Source organism: Cavia porcellus, unplaced genomic scaffold (genome assembly GCF_034190915.1).
Source record: "Cavia porcellus strain 051 isolate PalLab524CR breed Dunkin Hartley unplaced genomic scaffold, mCavPor4.1 scaffold_5, whole genome shotgun sequence".
Lineage (NCBI taxonomy): Eukaryota > Metazoa > Chordata > Mammalia > Rodentia > Caviidae > Cavia > Cavia porcellus.
The window spans coordinates 28,492,991-28,515,483 of record NW_026947488.1 but is presented as its reverse complement, the minus strand read 5'-3'; the positions used below and the strand labels follow the sequence as shown (position 1 = coordinate 28,515,483).

Genomic DNA, 22,493 nt, shown 5'->3' with positions numbered 1-22,493 from the left:
GCTAATCTTTTTAAATCCCTCTCTGTATTTGTCAAATGTTCTTATTTCTAAGCCTGCTTCCTTTTTTCTTTATTCATACTACTTTCTCAGTCTCCCACTGTTCTAAATTTACTTTACTGCAAAAGATTTTTCCTTTCCATAACTTCAAAGCTTGACCCAGCTGCTGTGAAACCTTAGGCCGTGTCCTCCTGAGAAATATAGCAAGAAAGCACTTGGCAGAAGATTATGGGGAATGAATAACGTATCTGTGTGTGTGTGTGCATGTGTGTGTGTTTTGAAGAATGTTTTAAAGGCATTTAACACAATCTCTTTTTTTCTTCCTTTATACAGTTCTATGTCTTTAGAGGTTTAAAGGGTTTAGAGGGCTTAAAATGCAGCTTTGTAACCATTTTTAGTACAAAATAAAGTGAAATGGGTGAGGATAGGTTTTTATATGATCTTTAGAATCCTTAGCACAATTATGGTTGCTCTGGAAAACCAGCTTGATGGTAATTTTGACTAGGGATGCATCCACATTACATTCTCTAAAAGTTAATGGTATGATACTTTCCTTGAAATGGTATATACCTTATGAAGAATATTGATACCAAATGTGTTGGTAATCAATAAGAAGATGCCTCCAGGAGTGCATGAAGTTTGTGAAGACACTGTTGAGTGTTGTCACCTGAGAACTAACTTGGTAAGGAGTAAATCTGTTTCTGGGTGTATTTGTGACCTAAGCCCGTTGACTTGGCACTTTAGCCTGAGGCACAGAAAGGTTTTTTTTTTGTTTGTTTTTTGAAATTAGATTTTTACCATGTAGTTTAAACTGGCCTTGAATTTTGTACCCTAGGCTGGGCTTGAACTCATGATGATCCACCTGCCTCAGGCTCTCAAGTGTTGGGATTTATAGATGTGTGTCACCATGCCTGGTAATAAAGCCTTGGTGTGACAACTTCAGGTTAGGTCACTGGTGCTGTTAGTTTGAATAGGCTTCTGGATTGATTGGCAAGCTCTTGCTATATAGGGGATAAACAAATGGATCTACTTGGATTTGGATTTAGGATTCATTCTTCTGGCTGGTAAAATCAAGCTGATGATTCTCACAGTTACCTCGGAACTGGTTGAGCATAACATGTTCCTAAATCCCATTCCCAGAAACTCTAAATTGAGAGATTGGAAATCAATATTCTTATATGTCCATATTATACCTGTGCTTGATGTAGTTCCCAAGCCTTTATTTGGACCCTACACAGATAATTGCAATTTCAAGACTTATTTATATATTTATTTTTGAGACAAGGTATTATGTAGTTTAGTTTCTTTGTTTGTTTTTTGGTACCGGGGGTCTGAACTCACTTGTACTTGCCAGGCAGGAGCTTATGTCACTGAGCTATATCCTTGTTCCCCACCCTCACTTTTTTAAACAGTGATTTCTGACTTAAGAACATTTGGTTTATGAACTTTTCACAGTATGAACAGACCTCACATTAGGAACATTTGTGGATACAAATAAATTACAAGAGTAGCTCATGTGTCTCCCAGACATTGTCACAGTGGTGCTGCTGTGTGCTTAGTGTACAGTGTGGTGTAGTATATAGTAATACAGTGCTCAGTAAGCCCAGGATGCAAGAAGCAAAAGGAAGAGCAGCGGTGGTGTGGAAGGAGTGCTAGAAGCCAGAGCAATAGCCATGGGGACAAAAGTGAAAGCAGTGAGGACTCAGGGGTTTGGACTTGGGAACAAACCCATATGAACGTTGCAGTTGGGGACTTTACTGTATTAGAAATGACCATGTTGTCTCTGGCCATACCACCCTGAACGCACCCAATCTTGTCTGATCTCAAGCTAAGCAGGGTCGGGCCTGGTTAGTACTTGGATGGGAGAAATGACCGTGTCCTGAATGTAAAAGGAAACTAAACTTCATGTATGCATGTCTGAGTGTGGACCAAGGAAGTTCTTTGTCCTGTAATAATTTGAAAGCAAGCCAGGTTATCCACTGATCTTTAGAACCACAAATAACATCAAGAGATAGAACTATAAAATGATATATCAGCAAATTCTATAAAATACTTGTTTTATGTGCTTTTTATAAATTTCTCCCAAAAGGCTTGGGTCATAGCTCTGTGATAGTTTGTCTACTGTGCCTAAGGCCCTGGGCTCAATCTCTCGCACAAGGGAAAACATTTCTCCTTTTACTTTTCTCGATTTTGTTTCAGTGTTTTTATGTCATCCATATGAATTGTTGGTAAGGCTGGGAGGCTGAGTACAGGTCAAAGGCAGAGGAGAAAGAGTAATTTGTTCTGTATTATGGTGCCTTTAGTTTTAGTTTAGGTGGATGAGATGTGGGAAGCTTTGTGAGAGTGCTTAACAGATGGTTCACAAATTAGTGTGGATCATTAAAGTTAAATCCAAAGTGACGTGTATGTGTGGGTGTGGGTATCTGGGGCTAGCCAGTATTTTAAGAGTCAGTACACAATGACGTGGGTATTATTTCAGCAAATTTTCTAAGAATTTTAAACGTGAGACTAGGTCTTGCTGTGTTGCGTACATTGGCCTTGAACTTCTGGCCTAAGCAGTCTACCTGCTTCAGTTTTTTGAGTAGCTAGGACTACGGGTGTGCAGCACTGCTACCGGCTTGGAGTTTACTTTGGCAGTGTGGTGTGATAGGAGCAGCAAGGTCAGCTGTGAGCTGAGTTGACCTTGGCTTTATTGCTGGGTAAAGGTGGGACCTTGATACCAATCTTTAAGACTTGAGAATCTTCTCTAGTTTTAGTAGTCAGTAACTTCTGTCTTGTCCATTCTTGTTTGAAAATATTATTTTAAAACTTCTTGGCTATCAGATTGTATCTTAATTTTATTGTTTGTTTTTATGTTTTTTGAGATGGAGTCTTGCTATGTAGTGCAGAATGGCAGTGGGCTCAATATACAGCCCAGGCTGGCCCCAAGTCATTACAGTACTGCCTCAGCCTCCGTTAGAATTGGAGGTGTGTGCCGCCACACTGGGTTTAATTATTTTTTGTAAATAATAATGGGGATTAAATGTAGCATCTTCCTTATTAAACTATACCCTAAGCTTTTTATTTTTATTTATATTTAAAAATTTATTTTATTATTATTTATTTATTTTTTTGGTCTTTTTAAGACAGGGTCTCACTATGCAGTTCAGGCTGGCCTTGTAGCCCAGGCTGGTCCCATACTTGCAAGGATCCTCCTGCCTCAGCCTCCCAGTGCTGGGGTTACAGACATGCATCTCCATGCCTGGCTATTGTAAAAAAGTTTTTTTTTTTTTTTTTGTCTTTTTTGAGACGGGGTCTCGCTATGCAGTTTAGGCTGGCGAGCTCACTTTGTAGCTCAGGCTGGTCTCAAACTCCCAACAATCCTCCCACCTCAGCCTCCTGAGTGCTGGGATTATAGGCATGAGCCACCACACCTGGCTCTATTTTTAAAAATTTTTAAAAATTGCTCAGGCTGGGCTTCAGTTTGCCTCAGTTTCCTGGAGTGCTAAAATTATAGGCAAGTTCCATGATGCCTGCTTCATTTTTCCTTTCTTCCTTTTGATGCATTTTAAAACTTGATGGAATACATAAAGAATACAAATTTTGACATTTTAAGTTCTATACTCTTAGCTTGTGAGGTCAGCATTGATTCTGCTGATGAGTAGAAATGCAAGGAAGAGCCTGCTCTAGAGGACTTGGGACTGTGTGGCTCCTGTTGCTGATCAGAATTTCTATATGGCTCCTGTTGCTAATCAGGATTAGCAAGTGATACCTGAATTACTCTCAAGTAGGACTTTTAACTTTTCTTCCTAGGGATTTTTGTGTGTTTTGAATTTTGCTTGAAACGTAGTATTACTATGCAGTTCATGCTGCTCTTGAACTTGATATGTAGCTCTAGCAGGGCCACAAACTCAAGATCCTTCTGCTGGGAGTAGCAGGTATGTGTCACCATGAGTAGCTTTTCTAGAATCAGATTTGGGGCAGAGGTTTATCAACATCCTCCCTTTTACTTCTGAATATCCTCCCTTTTACTTCCTGTTATTGTCATTGTACTAGTCATCCCCCCGCCCCACCATGCTGAGGGTTGTACCAAGCTACATCCCTAGTACTTCTATTTTGTTTGGAGACAAGGTCTAAGTTATTCAGGCTGAACTTGAACTTTTGATCCTCCTGTGTCAGCCTCTTAGAACACTGGGATTACAGACATATGCCATCACATACTCCCACAATTTAGTATATTTTAGTCATGTAACTATGTTTGTAAAGAAGTTTTTAGTCAGTGAAGATAGGTTTTAGTGGAAAAATATGTAGCATTTCATTGGTAAGTGTGTCATTTGAAAAGTTGCTACCATAAAAGTAATTGACATTGCCACTGGGAACTTTATCTAGCTAAAACCCCATGGAAAATAAATTTAAGACTATTAGTCTTGCTTTTTAAAACTGTACTTTATTAATAGCAAATAAAACAAGTTCTTGTAGCAAAATTCTTTTATCTCCATTATTGAAATGTGAGCAGATATTTCTTTGGTATGCTGATGTTTCCTTTTTAAGCCTAGGAAGAATGTTTTGTTTGGTGTTCTTTTGACATTTTGCTAACAGCCAATTCCTTGTGAAATATAATTTTGCTGGTTTAAATGTGAGATTTTAAAAATCTGGAATCAGTGTTCCTGATTGAAATATCTCTGCTGAGACTTACTTTTTACAAATTTGTCCTGCCATTTTGTGCCATGGGCCAAGTTTTGCAGTAGTGGCTTCAGATTTAGGCCTGCTCTGAAGTGTGGATTTTGTCTTTTTTTTTCCATACTGGGGATTGAAGTGTGGATTTTGAAGTCCCTGTCTCACATGTAATGCTCTTGTTGCTATCTTTTAACGTAATGGAAACTCATGAAGAGGAGTTATAGAGCTCGTGTGCCTTTTGCTGTCCCAGCTCTGGGAGCTGTGAGCCTTTTGCTTTATCATAGCGTTCCCGTCAGCTCTGGTTCCTGTTGAGAGGTGTGCTCTCTGTGCCTGCGCTTGTCTTAAGGGTTGTTTTATATTCATACTTGCCCTGGCCATTTGTGTGTCACCTGTCATTGCTAGAATGTCTCACATTGCAGGAAAAAGTGTGTGTTTATGGTTTGGGGGTGGATTCTGATACTACCTTTATGTTCTTCATGTGGAATGCTCTCATTTCCTTGGTTCTAAATATGACCAGCCAACTCCGCAGCAACAGATTTCCATAGCAACTTCACAGAGGAACAGTCTTGGACTCAGGAATAGCTGCCAAGATGTCTCAGTTGAGATGGGAATTCAAAGCTAGTAATGGCCTGTCCACAAACATGCTTAGCTGGGGAGATCAAACTGGGTCAGGGTGAGTGAGCATTTGGGTTAAAATTTTCCTACAATTGAACACCTTGGCCTAAGATTCACTTGCCTGACATCAGAACCTGGGTGGGAATTAGAAGTTCTGTACCTGTTTTAGGGATGTCCACAAATGCCCTTAACCTTCTTCAGTCACTGCCCCTGCAAGAGCCTGCCCGCCAGTCCTGCATGCACCAGTTACCCCTTCCTTCCCTAGGGCTGTTCTTGCTTCTTGAAGGGCTGTTCTAAACTCACCCTCTCTAGATTTGCTCTCCAATATTTGTTCTGCTCTGGACGAGACTGCTAGTATGTTGAGCCTAATGGGTGTGACTTTTGCTTTTCTTGCTGGTTCTCTAGTCTAAATACAAATTGAACGTGACACCTCAGTTTTCTTTCTTCCCTCCAGGTTTGGAAATGGTGCTTTTCTCTGTCCCCTCCAGTTCTTGGTGCTGATGGTGCTGAGGACAGGACTCAGGGCCTTGTGTGTGCTATGTGCAAAAGCCCTGCCACTCTACCACCTCCCTGAGCCCCCTTTGCTTTCCTTTTCTTCTTTCTTTTAGTTCGGTCCCTTTTTTTCCTTCTTTGTCTTAGCCTGTGAATATACATAGAGCTGCTTGCTCTCCTGGCTAAAGACTTCTAATTTTATGGGAAAAAAACCAATTTCCAACAAAATAGAATAACAATAGTTAATACGTTGCATATTTTCTTCAATATAGTTACTCAGAGTACAAGATAGGGGCATAAGAAGTTCTCCGAATGATTTTAGCACGAACCTTTCTTTTTAATGAAGAGAAACTAGTAGTATAGCTATCTTGTACTTTTTTTCCCTTTTCCCTTCTTTCCTTTCCCCCACTCTAGTTCTCTTTCCTTCTGAACAATGTCTTCCCATTTCACTGTATCTGTTCTACATTTTGGGCTTTATTTATTCTCAGTTTCTCACATCAGGGAGACAATATGATGTTTACATGTGAATCTTGATTTAGTTCCCTTGGGAGTGTGGTCTCAAGTTGCATCGATTTACTTGGAAATGTCTCAAGTTTATCCTTCTTTATGACTGAGTAGTGAGTGCTCTGTTGTATAAAAAGACCACCTTTTTATCCATTCCTCAGTTGATGGACATTTAGGTTGTTTCCAAGATCTAGCCATTACAAATTGTGCTGCTGTAAACGTGGGTGCACATATATCGCTGTGGTATGATGTTTTTTGTTGTTTGTTTTTGTTCTTATAAACATTTTTTTCCTCCAAATTTATTATGTTTTTCTGTAATGATGTGAAAAGTCTTCATTTCCCTTTTATCAAGTGTTGAAGTTCAAGAAGTCAGGTCTTAACCATAGGCTAATCTTCATCTCTTCAATGAGTTGTATGTCAGTTTAGCTTCATATATATGTATATTTCTTCAGAGATTTATACATCAATATATGTGTGTGTGTGTATATTACTACACAGATGTATAACAAGCCTTTTATCCTTATTTTACCACCTGAGAATACAACTTTAAGTATGTTTTACACAGCTGTTTTTGGTCAAGGTCATTTGCAAGAGCAAGTTGGTTTCTAAAGAAATCTGTGGATTCTCATTAGTTTTTTCCCCTGTATTCTGGTCCATTGGACCTAAAATTTCTTTCATTCTTTTTTTTTTTTTGGTACCAGGGATCGAACTCATGACCTAGCACTTGCCAGGTATGTGCTTAAGCCACTGAGCTAAATCCCCAGCCTAAAATTTCTTTTTTTTTTTTTTTTTTTTTTTTTTTTTTGTCTTTTTAGTTTTTATCGGTACCAGGGATCGAACTCACGACTGCCTGCTTGCAAGGCAGGCGCTTATGCCGCTGAGCTAAATCCCCAGCCCCTCCTAAAATTTCTTTTTAAAGAGCTTGTGGAAGGCTCTGTAAAAGCCCCTTTCTAGTCTTGCCTGGGATTTGGATCACTGAAAAATACTTGTTCACTTTCTCTTTCATCCTTTGGACAGAAGCAGGTGGGGTCTTCTAAATGCATTTCTTCTAAATGTGTCTGTTTTCGCTTTGGGGTCTTCGTTGGGGGAAAAAGGTCTACTGGCAGTGCCATGATTTATGTCAGTGGTGCCCAGGCCTCATGCATTTGCATTATGCATTTGTGATTGGTTCATTGTCTAGAGCTTGGATTGATGGTGTCAGTGCTCCACCCACATAGGGGTGGAGCCAGCATACAATGTAATGGCAGGAAGAAGGTGTGTGGCTATCTTGGCAGTTTCCACCTTGCTGTTTGCAGCAGCCATGAACTGCAGCCCTACCATGCCAACCTGCCTTGGAGCCAACTAAATATGAACTAAAACCTCCAAAAACTGTAAGAAATAAACCTTTCCTTTCCCAACTTTGGGTATCAGGTATTTCGTTTCAGCGACAAGTTAAAAATAACTAAGACAAAACTAAGAGTTTTGTACTGAGAGTGGGGTCATTTACTGTGACTGTACCTAACCATGTTTTTCGAGAGGCTTTAAAAATGGCTTATAGACAGTTTTAAAAGATTCAGACATGTTTCCTAGATACATAGAGCTGGAGCAGCTTAGGCTGTTCAATAAAAGAGATTCTGTTCAGAGCTCAACCAAAAAGCTGATAAAAAGCCTCATGATAAAGACCAAGATTGAGAGGTTTCTGCTTAAAAAGATTACTACATTGGTTGTTACACTCACCACGATGTGTGTTATGGCTTAGCCAATGTTTGTCTACATTTTGCTCATGTCCAGAGACTTTGCCTAAAACTGAGACTAAAGACAATAGACTGATTAATCTGACAAAAAAAATTCAAGACAGTCAAATGTTGAGGCTGTGACAGGGCTATTGTTGGAGGCTTTTAGCCAGCTTTATGTTGCAAATCAAAAACAACGCAACAAGATAATTTACAACTCTGTGAGTTTGGCCAAAAAAACAAAAAAACCCCACAAAAACATCTCCAATAAGACTATAGATTATAAAGACAGTTAAAACTTCCTTTATAGCCTCAAAACTACAAAAATAAAAAAAATTTGCTGATGTATTGCAGACGACGACGACGACGACGACGGTGGCGGCAGCGGTGGTGGTGGTGGTGGTGGCCAGGAGCCCCTGCGCTCAGTATGATGTTTTTAATTCTTACAGGAAGATACCCAGAAGGGTGAAGAGTTGGTTCAAGTGGGACTTTTAGTCCAGAGTTTTCCTTTTTTCTTTCTTTTTTTTTTTTTTTTGTCTTTTTCCTTTTTATCCGTACCAGGGATCGAACTCATAACTGCCTGCTTGCAAGGCAGGCGCTTATGCGGCTGAGCTAAATCCCCAGCCGCAAGTCCAGAGTTTTTGAGGAACCACCATAACTGATTTCCACGGTGGTTGTGCTAGCTTACACTCCCAGAAACAGTAGAGAAGGACCCATGTCTAACATCATATGTTAAACTAAAGTCAAAATGGATCAAAGATGTAAATATTAAAATGAAACCCGAAATCTACTGGAAGAGAAAATAAAAATCTTGAAGACATAGGTGCAGGCAGAGACTTCATGAACAAAACCCAGACCTCCTGAGAAATACTACAAAGAATGACTAGTATCTTACTAAAAAGCTTTTGCACACCAGGAAACTACCAACAGAGTGAGAAGACAGTCCAGAGGGAAAAAATTTCAGCCAGTTGTTCCTCAAAGAACTTGTATCCTTCTCAGGGATATAGCTCAATGGCATAAGTGCTTGCCTGGCAAGCATGTCATGAGTTTGATCTCAAAAATACTCATCTGAAATGAATACGCATGTCTCAAATGAGGAAGTACAAACAGCAAATATATGAAAAAGTGTTTTAATATCATTGGTCATTTGAGAGATGCACATTAAAACTACTGAGATTCCATTTCTAGAAAGAATGGCTATCATCAAGAAATCAATAACTAGTGCTGGAGGGGTTGTGAGGAAATAGATGTATTTCTTATAAAACTTAGTTTTGAAATAATTAAATTTATAAAATAATTGTAAGAATAATGAAAAGAGCTGAACATATGGCACACTCCTGTAATCCCAGCACTCTGGAGGCTGAGCCAGGAGGATTGTTCCATCCTGGGCTACAAAGTGAGCTCAAGGCCACCCTGAACCACATAGTGAGACCTTGTCTCAAAAAGACAGAAAAAAAAAAAAAAAAAACCTGAAAAGAATTGGGCATTGGTGGCACAGCTAAGGCAGGAGGATCTGAATCTGAAGTCAGTAGGAGGCAACCTGTGAGACCCTGTCTCAAAAAGGAACTAAGGTTGTATCAGCATGGAGACCTGGGTTCTCAATCCCCAATACCCCAATACCCCCCCGCAAAGAACCAAGAACTCAGATTGACTAATTATAAATATTTTCCCAAGTTTGCTGTATTTATTTGTCGAACCATTTTAAAATAAATGACAGATACCTTGTTCTTTTACTCTCAGGAAATGTACCCTGTATCCTAAGAGAAAGGAATTTTCATTTATAACCATAGTAGAGTTGTCAAAACCAGAAAACATCTTAATACAATATGTAATACAAAGTCCAAAATTTACATTTTATCTGATTTTTATCAAGTATCAGACCCTATAAGTGTTTTTATTTTTCTAGTCTGGAATCTTAATTCAATCTAATTTATTTTAAATTAGATCACTTATTACTTTTAGCTGTTGAGTCAGAGTCACCTTCAATCTGTGAACAGTTCCTTAGCCTGCCTTTGTTTCACATGACATTGGCATTTTATTTAATTTTATTTTTAATTAATTAATTTTTGTTTTTTTCAGACAGGGTCTCACTATATATTTTAGGCCAGCCTTGAACTCACTGGATAGCTCAGGCTGGCCTTGAACTTTGCAGTAGTCCTACCTTAACTTCCTGAGTGCTGGGATTATTGGGAGATTCTACCATGCCCTAGTAGATTTCAACTTCGTGTGAGTGTGTCACATCAGGAAATATGTGATGTCATTTGTCTCCATTGTTGGTGATGTTAATTTATTATTGTTTGTTAACAAAGATATTTAAACAAGGCAAAAGGTAATCATTTACTTTCTATATTCCCATAATCACCTTTTTATAGAATTATAATAATGCACATGCCTTTTGTTAGTGTATACTTTTTTTGCAAGGCAGGTGATTATGCCGCTGAGCTAAATCCCCAGCCCCTGTGTGTATACTTTTTTTTGGTACTGTGAATCAAACTCACGACCTCACCCTTGCCTGGTGGGTGCTTATATCCCTGAGCCAAATCCCCGACCCAGAAATTGACCTTTTTATAAACATACTTGTACAGGTTTCTTTCTTTCTTTCTTTCTTTTTTTTTTTTTTTGCTGGTAACCTCTAAATTGCCATTTTCTGTGGGCTTCTTTCCCTTATCAAAACATGTCATCCCCTAGTGGTCTTTTGTGGGTTTTTGTTTTATTTTTTTGGTTGTTGTTTCCTAAATGTACCTCTCCCTCAGTATCAACTCCTATAATATTCAGATTTTTCTTTTTTAATTCTTGCTGTGCAGTTCAGGCTGGCCTTGAGTTCACTATGTAGCCTGGGCTGGTTTTTAAACTTGCAGTGATGGGCCAGGGATTTAGCTCAGTAGCACAAGCACCTGCCTAACAAGTGTGAGGTTGTGAGTTCCATCCCTGAGCTTGCCGTCATTCTCCTGCCTCAGTCTTCTGAGTACTGGGATTACAGGTATGTGCACCATGACTGGCCCATTTTCAGATATTTTGTAGTTTTTTGTAACCAGGCCCCCTTTTCTGGAGATGATTTCATCATTTCTGTCAGACATCCTGGCTCTTGGCTTTTAAACCTCTTTGCTTGACTGTCTCGCCCTCAGTCCTCACATCTGAGCTGCTGTCAGGACAGTAGTAGGTTGAGACACTCTTGGCCAGTCTTTTTTTCTCTCTGTCTTGGCCAGTCTTGGTCTTCCTTCTCCTCCTTGTCTCGCATCTCGTGCTGAGAATTTTTTTTTTTTTTTTTTTTTTGTCTTTTTTCGTTTTTATCGGTACCAGGGATCGAACTCACGACTGCCTGCTTGAAAGGCAGGCGCTTATGCCGCTGAGCTAAATCCCCAGCCCCAGCCCCTGAGAATTTTCTTAATTGCCCACATCCTGTTCAGTTTCCCTGGCCACACATTTAAGGTGTTTCCTTCTACTTTGTCTTTCTCCTCTTCTCACCTGTTGTGTTCCCTCCCCTGGGCCTCCCAGAACCCTTCTGATGGACCTAAGTGGCTCATATGGCCAGGCCCTCTGCACGTCTCTTTCCTGACTGCTCCCTGCCATCCTTGGGTGACCCTCGCTTCTGCCTGGGGACTTGGGATGGGACCGGACTGGTGCTGCAGTCTCCTAACACAGCACATGCCTTCCATTCTCAGAGCAGAGCTCATGTTGCTGTGAAGAGTTTCCTCAGCTCTGGGCACAGAACGGGATGTGAGGGGGGATGCTGTGGAAGGTCAGGGACTAGTCTGGTCCTCTCCCACCTCTTGTGCATGTCTTTGACCTTTGGCCATGTGCCCGCCTCTGGATCTTAGTTTCCTCATCTGAATTGTTCTTCAAACACCACATGGCCCCCTAATCCCCTTCTGGTTTTGTAGAAAATGTGAGGCCTTTAAGGAAGCCCCTCAAGAGGAACGGAAGTTAGTGGGACAACTCCTTTTCATCGGTGAGAGAAAGGCTCATTTGTCAACTTGCAGGAAGCTGCCTGCTGGAGCGGTCTGGATGGGAAGACCAATGGTCATCAGATGCTTGTTCCATTTTCTCCCTGGACCCTGTCTTTAATGTCTTTTTGTGACCTGGCTTGCTCAATTCCTCACACACACTTTTCAACGACTGGAGTTAAAACAACCGTGATTCCTTATTTTAGGTCCAGACGAATGTCTGCTGAGGACTTAGAGGAGAGCCCGCAATCTGAACAGGTAAGCAGATTGTCACTGTGATAAAGGGCGAGGGCATTCCAGAGCCACCCAATTTGACCAACACTCATCAACATAGCGGTTCACTGGTCTCGGCTGCCACCGTTGTAAAGTCAGCGATTTACAGGGCCAGGTCGGTAACCTACGTGTGTGCTGCAAGCAGACTGGCTCTCCCTTTTAAAGTATTACATGGGCCAGATGCAATATGAGGCTGTCAGTTCATAGCCCCTGTGTGGGCTATACTTAATTTTGTCCCGCAAAGCTGTAATAACGATGACATGGGCTATATGAACTTTTGTATGTATTGAATATCTGTTAAGTACCCCCAGGGAAGTGAGTAATATAGAAATAATTAATACAAGTTAAGGTAAATTAATATGCCCTTACCTTTAAAAAAAAAAGCTTACTATAATATGAATGACAACAAGAGCTGTCATTTATTCCGAAGCCACCTGGCTGGAGTTTTTTGTTTTTTTGGTACCAGGAGTCAAACTTGCAACCTCACGGTTGCCAGGCAGGCACTTGTGCCACTGAACTATATCCCTGGTCCTTGGCTGTGGTTTTATATGTATTCATTCATTTATGTGTCAACCACAGCCCTGTGGTTCTCTTATTTTATGGATGGGAAAATTTGTGCTGAAACCAGTGATTTGGTATGCCCCAAATAAAGCAGCTTGCACATGGGAAGCCAGGCAGAATGTTAACCTAGAGCTCTGAGCTCTGTGGCCATGTGCTTCTCTTCACACCATGCTGTCTGCATATGTGCTGTGAGTGGGCGAAATGAACAAAGAGCCTGGGAAAGTGGAGGTGGCAGTAATGGTTCTCACTGAAAGTCCAAGAAATGCTCCTGGGGGGTAGTGCCATTTGAGCCAGACCCAGAGGAGTAGATGGAAGTTCCTCTCTGCAGCTCAGGCCTGGACTGTGCAGAGGGGAAGGTGTGAGGTGGAACACTTAGTGTGCTGGGGATGGTGGAGAAGAGGTGACTTGCTTGGAACTGAAAAGAGAGGTAGGGCTGGAATGTGAAGGGCTCTAACAGTCATGGTGGGAGTCACACGGAGGGTGTCAGAGCAGAATGAAGTCATCATCATATGCGCATTATAGAAAGATGACTGATTCTGGCATTTGGAGGTGGTTTGGAAGGGATGGCCAGCCTCTGTCTTAGGGGACGTCATTCTCTTTGTCCCGCAAAAGGCCAGATTAGAGTAGGGCAGGCATTGGGAGAGGAAGGGCTCTATGTAGGAGATGGCACTCAGTAACAATACATAGGAAATAAGAAGGCAGTACAATGGTGCTGAGATTCTAAATGTGGGGTCTGGGTAGATAGATGGTGAGAGCATTAATTCTTGTGTTTGCTGGACTTCATGAAGGCAGGCACTCTGCTTTGTTGACTGTTGTAACCAGGGTTGGCACCCAGCAAATGTGTGGAGACTGTGAGTGAATGAATGAGCACTCGTGGGAGGATGTACACACAGGTTCATTGTTTGGGGTGCTTACTCTCCCAAAGTTAGGGGACACAATCCAGAGCTCACTCCACCATACTACTATTTTCAGTGCTGGAACTGAATTAATGGGTTCACAAGTACTGGGCCACTGTGCTACAACCACTGAGCTATGTGTCAGTGCAGTCTGTATCTCCCTTCCTTCCCCTTCCCTTCCCTTCCCTTCCCTTCCCTTCCCTTCCCTTCCCTTCCCTTCCCTTCCCTTCCCTTCCCTTCCCCTTCCCTCCCCTTCCCCTTCCCTCCCCTTCCCCTTCCCTTCCCTTCCCCTTCCCTTCCCTTCCCCTTCCCTTCCCTTCCCCTTCCCTTCCCCTTCCCCTTCCCTCCCCTTCCCTTCCCTTCCCCTCCCCTTCCCCTTCCCTTCCCCTTCCCTTCCCCTTCCCCTTCTCCTCCCTTTCTCATAGTGCTGAGTTCTGAACCCAGGCCCTTTACACTAAGCTACATCCTCAACCCTTTTTAAATGTTAATCAATTTTTTTGAGACAGGGTCTTGCTCTGTAATGCAGAGTAGTCTTTTACTCGCTTATGTTGCCCAGGCTGTTCCCGAACTCACAAACAGTCCTCTTGCATCAGCCCTCTGAGTGCTGGTATTACAGGTGTGTGCTCCCACACCTGGTCGGTCCTTTGTTATTTTTGAGCCAGTATCTTATTAAGTTGCGCAGGCTGGGCTCAAAGTTGAGAGCATTCTGCCTCAGCCCCCCGGATTGTTGGGTTATTGGTGTGCCCCACTACAGCTGAGCTAGATTTTTGTTTGTCTTCCTAAGCCTAAAAGTGAAGTGATTAAGTAGAATTTACTTGTTTTTTATCAGTTAGTAACACTGTAACATTACTTAGCTTGTTCTTCCCGAAAATATTCTGTCTTTAAATAAGATGCACTGAGAAATGTGTGGCATAGGAGATTAGCCCTCTCAGTCCTTGGTTTTTGTCATCATTCTTTTTCCAGCTGTCTATCCCAGATGAACTTCAGGACAAGGAGGCTCCCAGATCCCCACAGCCTGTCGTCCCTAGCCCTATTCCTGACACCCCACCAAGCACGCAGCTGTTTACTGGGCTGCACCTGGCTGAGATGGAGAAAATGTTGGAGGATGGCACTGGCTCCACTAGAGGTAAAGCCGCTTCTGCATAGGACCCGGCGTCTGGGGTGTGTGGAGGCCTCAGATCTGACAGCCCCTTCCTCTTTAGTGCTCGGGATTGAAGCCAAGATCCAGGGCTTTTGCACTGAGATACATCTGCAGTCCTTTATTTACTTACTTTTTGGGACAGGATCTCACTAATTTTTCCGGGCTCTTGAACTTGTGATCCTCCTGCCTCAGCCTCCTGGAGTACTGGTGTTACTTGGTGCACCACCAAGCCTAGCTCTGACAAGTGTTTTTGTGTCTAGTGTCTTGTTTAAAACTTTTAATCATTGTGTAGATTGCATAAACATTGGAAGCTGTTTGAGATCTAGAACAAAACATACCCGGTCCACATGCACCTAGTCCAAATACGCCCACATGTAACCACTAAGCACATTTTGGTGCATTCTTCCAGTTTTGTATGTGGTTTATTATCTGCTCCTGTGGACAGCAGTGCTGCTGTCTTGGTGGCTTGATCCAGCACACACTTGCTGTCTCACAGTCCTGGTGTGTCAGGAGTGCGGACATAGCTCAGCTGGTGATTCGGCTCACAGTCTCTCAGAGCTGAAGTCAGGTTGTCAGCTGAGGCTGCAAGCCTTATGTGGAACTTCATCAGCAAGAACCCACTTCCCAGCTCACTGTCTTGTTGGCAGACTTCATTTCCTTACAGGTGCAGTACTGAGGGCTTCCATGTCTTCCCAGCTATTGGTAATAGGCTACCTTAGCTCCCGTGAAGCTGGGAGTTCCTGGCTGTGTGGGGCTCCCCAACACTGCTGCTGGCAAGGCTCAACCCAAGGTGGTGGAGAGCAACTCTAGCAGGACATGATCTCATAGAACAGAGTCCTGTAGTAATGTGTACAGAGAGCCATATACCTTGTCTGTCACCTGTGTCAAGTTTTGTTGCTAGACTAAGTCACCACCCCACCCCCTACTCAGCAGGGGACACCACAGGATAGCACGAACACTGGGAAGTTGATGTCTCGAGGGCCTGATTAAGTCTGCACCACAACTGACCATGCATGTTTTTATATGTCTGTAGTCACACTGTACTGATGCTCCTTGACTTACCACAGGGATGTCCTGATTGATTACTGTAATTTGAACATGTTATAGGCTGAGGAGTCATTTAATGCACTTGACCTATCAACCATTGCAGCTTAGCCTAGCCTTACTTCAAGGTGCTCGGAATACTCACAGGAGCCTACAACGGGGTAAAACATATAACACAAAGTATGTTTCATAATAAATTTATTTACTGGCTACTGTGGTGACAGTGAAAATAGCAGTTACTTGTCTATTCATTGTGCAGTTGGAAAATCCTAGGTTGGGGACTGTGTTTATGTACTGTATGTCATTTCAGACTCTTCTTTTTCACTACTGTTAATTTTAAGGACATTTGCATGGTGCTGTGTAGACTTCTGTGCTGTCATGGACTTCTCTGCCATTGCTTGGCTCCAGCGCAAACCAGGACTTGAGTGTCCTAAACTTAGTTTTTAGCAAGGTGTTCTCCACCTTGATTCTCACTTTATATATATATCTTGGAAGTATTTTCATAAAAATGTAGTGAGACCTTCCTCACTTTCACAGACACTTTAACGACCACAGACCATGGTGTTAATTGGGAAATGGATCCAAGAGTTCTATGGCAGACTACACCATCCCCTTATTTTTGCATATTCAGGCTATATTTTCTTTCTGTAAAGCTTAATTTCTACTCCTTGGGATGAAACTGCTCAGCATAGGGATTTCTAGGGACACTTGGGGCCTGTGGGGTGCAGAGTGACTGGAGTGCCACTGTCCTCTCTCTGAAGCCATAGACCTGGAAACTTTCATCAGGAGTATGAAGGTTCTGAGCAATGCGTCAGAGGAGGTCCTGGAGTCGGTGTTTTTCAAGGTGGATTCGGATGGTACTGGCTTCATCACCTGGGTGAGGAGGTGTCCCTGATGTCTCAGGTAGCTGAGTGGGTGGGGCTGGAGGTAGAGTCCTTGTCAGGGGTGTGAAGATGGGCGGGCAGTGAGCATCAGAAAGCCTCCCTGTGTTCTGCTTCAGCTGGGGTACTTGCCAGATAGAGGGAAGCAGTGGTGTTATGATCACAGCTCATTCACTTCGTTGGGTGGGAGAATATACAGTATGTGTCAGTGGCCTCTGTGTAAGGCCTCTTTGGACATCCCCACCTGCTGTGTGGCTCTCCTGCACGTCCACCTCGAGGGATCCAAAGCAATGCCAAGGCCATTTATGGTCACTTAGGTACAGGCCAACCTGTGTTAGTAAAATCCAAATATGTCAGGTTTATGGAATAGTAATAATGATTTTGTTATTTCTGATTCTAAATATATTCTCAGAGGTAGGTATGGTGATACATGCCTACAATCCCTACACTTGGAAGGCTGGGACAGGAGGAATGTAAGTTCAACGCCAGCTTAGACTACATAGTGAGACCCTTTCTCAATGCCCCCCACTCTACACCACCCCCCTAAAAGTTCTACAAGGAGCATAAATAGCATCTAAATATACAGAAAGCTACATAATCTCATCTGAATCAGACATGGTAGCACATGCTTGTAATTCTACCTCTCTGGGAGGCTGAAGCAGGAAGACTGTAAGTTCGAGCCCAACCCGGGCAACATAGCAAGAGCCTGTCTTGAAATAAAAATTTAAAAATGGACTAGGGAAATAACTCATTGTGAAGACCCCGAGTTCAATCCCCAGTACTGCAAGCAAAAACAAAGCAAACCTCCCAAAACATAGTCTTGATACATTTATGTAGTAAAGATGACAAGATTATCTGGACATTATGCTAAATATGTGTTATTTTTGCTTAAACTTCACAAGAATCTTATGGGGTGGGTGCTGTTTGACAGGTTTGAAAAATTGAGTCAGCAAACTCATCTAAGGTTACAGAGCAAGTTGGGCCATTAGTCAGACTCAAAGGTCTACCTCAAAGGTCCCTGTGTGTCTTAGTTACTTTTTACTCATTGTTGAGGCAAAATACCTGATGCCCAAAGTTAGGGAAGAAAATGTTTATTTCTTATAGTTTTGGAAGTTTCAGTCCACACTCTTGGCTTTGTGGCCGCATGGCATGGCGGGGCAGCCATTGATAGGGCTGCTGCAAACAGCAAAAGCAAAAGCCAAAAGAGTGAGACACATCTTCTTCCTGCAGCAGTTACATCATATCCTGGCTCCACCCCCAGGCGAGTGTAGCACTCACGTCGCCAGTCTGAGAGTAGACCATGAATGAATCACAAATGCTAGATTTGGTTGCATCCATAATTGCATGAGGCTTGGGGGCCACTGACATAATCCATGGCACTGTTAACTACCATAGCATACCTCCCTTTGGTTTAAGTATTCAATTCAGGTTCTATTTTATTTCTATTTGGTCTTTTTGAGATGGTTTCACTATGCAATTCAGGCTGGCCTCGAACTCACTTTATAGCCCAGATGGGCTTTGACCTCACAGTGATCCTCTTGCCTCAGTTTCCCAAGTTCTGGGATTATAGGTGTGTACCACCACGCCTGGCCAGGTTTTAGTTTTTAAAATTTTTTTTAGCTTTTATTTTTCTTAACATTCTATAATGTATTTCCAGCATTTGTCTACTCAGTGCTTGTGCTGTGCCCCTCGCCCCAACCTGGAGATTGAGCGCAGAGCCTTGTGCATGCTAAGCAGCCACTGAACCATAGAACTACATCCTCAGTCCTGTTTGTTGTTTGCAGTTCTAGGGATCGAATCCCGAGAGCCCTGAGCTATATCTCCACGGCCTCCCCTACTTCCTTTTAAGACAAGGCCTCCCTAAGTTGCCCAGGCTAGTGTTGAACTTGTGATCCTTGTTTCAGCTTCCTCACTAGCTGGGATTACAAATGTGTGCCATTATGCTCAGAACAATGATCCTTCATAATAACCCCTTTGTTTCTTTTAAAAATTGTTTAGTTTTTTTTTAGGAGTAGGAAAATTTATTGGCAAAAAGAAAGGGGACTAGGGATGGGGATGGGAAATAGGAATAGCTCCTGAGAGACAAGAGGGGTCCCAAATAGGTTGCTTGGGTCTTGCTATCTTGTCTAGGCTGGTGTTGAACTCTTGGGCTCAAGAAATTCCCCCTGCCTCGGCCTTGTGAGTAGCTAGTCTACAAGTGTACACTACCACACTTGGCTCCTGTTTCTGTTTATAGCTTGTTTTGGCCCCAGCTATGTTACCATGAGGCTGGTCAGTATTGTCCTACTGGCCCGAGGGTGAGAGTTAGGGTTAATTCATTATGTGAACCCACATCTGTTATTAACTTGGAATATGAACTCAAGCAACTCATAAATACTTACATGGGTCGTCTTATCCACAAAGTAGAGGTGAATAAAGAGCATCCAGTTGAGATGCCAGGCATAGAGGTGAAGCCAGATTTATTTGCATTGCAGACACAGCTAAGGAAGAAAGGACTGCCCTCTTGTCTTCACAGATGGCTATCATAACCCTTCCCACATTCAAGAGCCAAGCACAGGCTGTTGCTTGGCCACTTATTCTGGCCAAGGCTTGGAAGCAGCCTCCACAGCCCCTGATAGCTAATGCTGAAACACCCTCTCTCCCTTGCCTTGTATTTTGAGCAGCCGAAGTATATAAACTACATGATGCGTGAGTTCCAGGGCCTGGAAGAGATGAGGAAGAGCCAATACCGCCTCCGCTTCCACCTTCCCATGCGGATCGTCCCCGTGTAAGGAGTGCTTCCCTGGGCCGTGCGGAGTGACTGAACTTGGACCAGAGTTGCTTGCCCCGTCTTAAGTTCCAGGGATAGTCTTTTCCACTCTTCTGCCCTCTGCTTATCTACTCACTCTGCTAGATGTATTCATTCCACTAGACTTTTTGGCTTCACTGGTTGTATTGTTTCTTTGTAAGATATTCTTTTTTTTTTTTTTTGTCTTTTTCCTTTTTTTATCGGGCTACATAATGAGTTTAAGGCCAGCCTGTACTATAAAGAGAGATGTTATCTCAAAACACAAAACAAAACAAAATTCATGACCGCAAAGTCAGCACTCAAAAAAATTCTCAAGAATATCTTACAGGGCTGGGGATTTAGCTCAGCGGCATAAGCTCTCACTTGTCACGTCTGCCCGTCATCTGTGTCTGTCTTTCACTGTCTGTTCAGAGCAATGGGCCCAGGGTGGGAGAGGGGGCTGTGTCCAGATATACGTTCCCCGCTCTTCTGCAGTGCCACAGCAGCAGCCAAAGCCCACACGTACGGGTTGTCTCTGGCTTTGAGTCAGATGATGCCCACAGCAGGGCCTGGAAAGGGCTCTGAAGGTGAGTGGAAGGCACTTGATTTGGTTGTAGCGCTGCTGGTAACCAGCACACTACTGTAAGCAAGTGAGTTTCCCTGAGTCCCTGATAGGTCCAGAGATGAGCAGGTAAAGTGGGAGAGTACGTGTGATGCCACATCAGGAAGTCCACATGGTGTCGGCCCTTGATGGCCAGCTGGCTAGTGAATTTTGGGGTAGGAAAGAGCCCACTGAAGAAGCATTAAAGTTTGCTGAAGTCTGTGGAACAGCGAGATCTATTCGCTCTGCTCAGTGTATGTCCTGGAGGTGAAGAGTGGGATGCACAGGGTGTCCCTAATTGCTCTCAGTCTTGGTCCCCATTCCCCACTTTACCCCAGAATAGTAGGTCGGTGGCTAGAAAGTGCTATTTCTCATTTCCACCACAGGCCCCACCCTGCTCACTTTCAGTGGATCACTTTTTCCTATAATAGCGGCTTTGCAGAAGACCTTTACTCCTTGTCCCCTCTGTCTACCACATCATGAAGGAATTGGCTTATTTCTTGGGGTGAGAAATCTTATACTAGCATCATGCTTGGCTTTTTGGTCTCTCTTTCTTCCTCTCCTCTCTCTTTCTTGTGCTATGCGTGGAACGTAGGACCTTCATGTGCTAAGCCAGCGCTCTCCCACTGAGCCACATGCCCAGCTCCCACTGGGACTCCTTTTCTTTTGGCTATCATTGACCCAGTGCAAGTTCACCTCGGGGAGTAGGCAGAGTCCCAGATCTCCTGGAGCCAGCCTCAGTTTCTTGTTCTGTATCTGTGAGCACCTGAGTGAAGGTGTTCCTGCTTGCTTTTAGCCCCCCTCCACAGCGGTTCTTTGTTCTGATGCAGATGCCCCTCCTTTCTGAGCTGTTTCTGCTTGTTTCTCACTGTCCACAGACGGCATGGATGTGAGATCGTGAAAGTAGAGGTTTCAATACAGCGGTTCAAGAATATCAAGTGTTTCCTGACTGTCACCAAGAATGGGGTCCTGCAGTTCTGGTCCGACTCCTTCTTGCTGCTTAGCTCCTTTAGGGTGAGTGGGGCTGACACATGTGGAGCTCAGGTGGGTGGGGGAGCTGCAGAGCTGTTTTTTAGTACCCAGCAGTGGAGGTAACTTGTGTCCATCATGGGCTTGCTCTTGGGATCCTGGTCAGGGCAGCCTGGACTTTGGTCACAGGACTTGGGCCCAGATTCTGGCTTCACCTTGGGATCCTTGTACTTGTCTTCTGCTAAGCAGGGCTTCACTTGGATGTCCAAGCAATATTGCCAAGCAAGCTTGTGCAAACAGCATTTCACTCGTTCCCCTGCCCTCAAGGCTTATTTCTCTTGAGTCTCCTCAGTGGGTAGCATCATCATCCAGCAAAGTGCCAGAGCTAGAGCTCAGCCTCATTTCCTTTCCCTGCCATACTAGATCATCCCCAGATCTGCCTTTTGCCTGGGCTGGGCAGAAAATACCCCAGTTGTGAGTGTGGGCACTGGAGCCCGACCTTCATGGCTAGGATCCTGGTGGTACTACCTACCAGCCCTGTGCCCTGGCCAAGGCACTGTATGGCTCCTTCCACCCTACATCTGTTAGATGAGGTTTTAGGTTTCACATGGCTGGAGCAAGCCAGCAGGTGCTGTCCTCCAATGTGCTCTCTTCCCGGGCCCCAGCCTCCTCTGCTCTTCCTCTTGCAGCTCAACCAGACCCATCAGCCCCACAACCAGCAGATGTGGGTCATCGACCTGGTGTGCCTGTACAACATGAACCTGATTGCGGTTTCATCTACTGAACTGAAGATAGGTGAGTCCCTAGAGCCTCCCCAAGCCTGCTACCCCGGGAACCACACATTTGTAGTTAGGAGAGATCTGTTGGCTAAGTAACCATGAGCAGGGATAAGAGCGCTCTGGGAGAGGTGGAGAGGCCTTGGTAATCAGAGGCGCTTAGTGAGGACCTGCGTGTGGTAGGTGCCACAGGAAGGACTGAGATGGTCAATACTGTTGACTGCCCGGGCCCGTTTGGAGACAGGTGATGCTCAGTGAATGCTGAGTGAGTACGTGGACAGCAGACAGATCCAAATGTATAAGCCAGAGGCCGTAAGGAGACGGCCTTCTGCCCTGACTCTCCCTTCTCTCTCTGCTGCTCCCTTCATTTCTCACTTGAACAGCATTGAAGCTTTCTCTTGTTTGCCATATTGTTTCTCAAGGCTCCGGTAGCAGCTAGGAGAATCTCTTTTGTTTTGTTTTTGTTTGCTTGTTGTCTTTTTGAGACAAGGTCTTGTTATGCAGTTCAGGCTGGCCTTGAGCTCACTTTGTAGCCCAGGCTGGTCTCGAACTCACAACAATCCTCCTGCCTCAGCTTCCCGAGTGCTGGGATTACAGGTTTGAGCCACCAAGCCTGAGAATCTCTTTTTCTCTTTGCTGTTTTTCTACTTTCCTCCCTCCAGGG

At 43.6% G+C, this 22,493-nt stretch overlaps 1 protein-coding gene across 1 annotated transcript in view; it reads left to right on the top strand.

The window, feature by feature from the left end:
* The first annotated feature begins 34 nt into the window (after positions 1-34).
* Positions 35-22,493, top strand: part of Efcab8 (EF-hand calcium binding domain 8) — an 85,570-nt gene continuing 63,111 nt past the window's right edge. The window contains exons 1-6 of the mRNA XM_023560108.2: positions 35-12,178; positions 14,614-14,776; positions 16,597-16,712; positions 19,380-19,483; positions 20,963-21,098; positions 21,743-21,848. Of these exons, the coding sequence (XP_023415876.2) occupies positions 12,005-12,178; positions 14,614-14,776; positions 16,597-16,712; positions 19,380-19,483; positions 20,963-21,098; positions 21,743-21,848 (799 nt within the window). The 5' untranslated portion in view covers positions 35-12,004. The remainder of the gene's footprint in view (positions 12,179-14,613; positions 14,777-16,596; positions 16,713-19,379; positions 19,484-20,962; positions 21,099-21,742; positions 21,849-22,493) is intronic.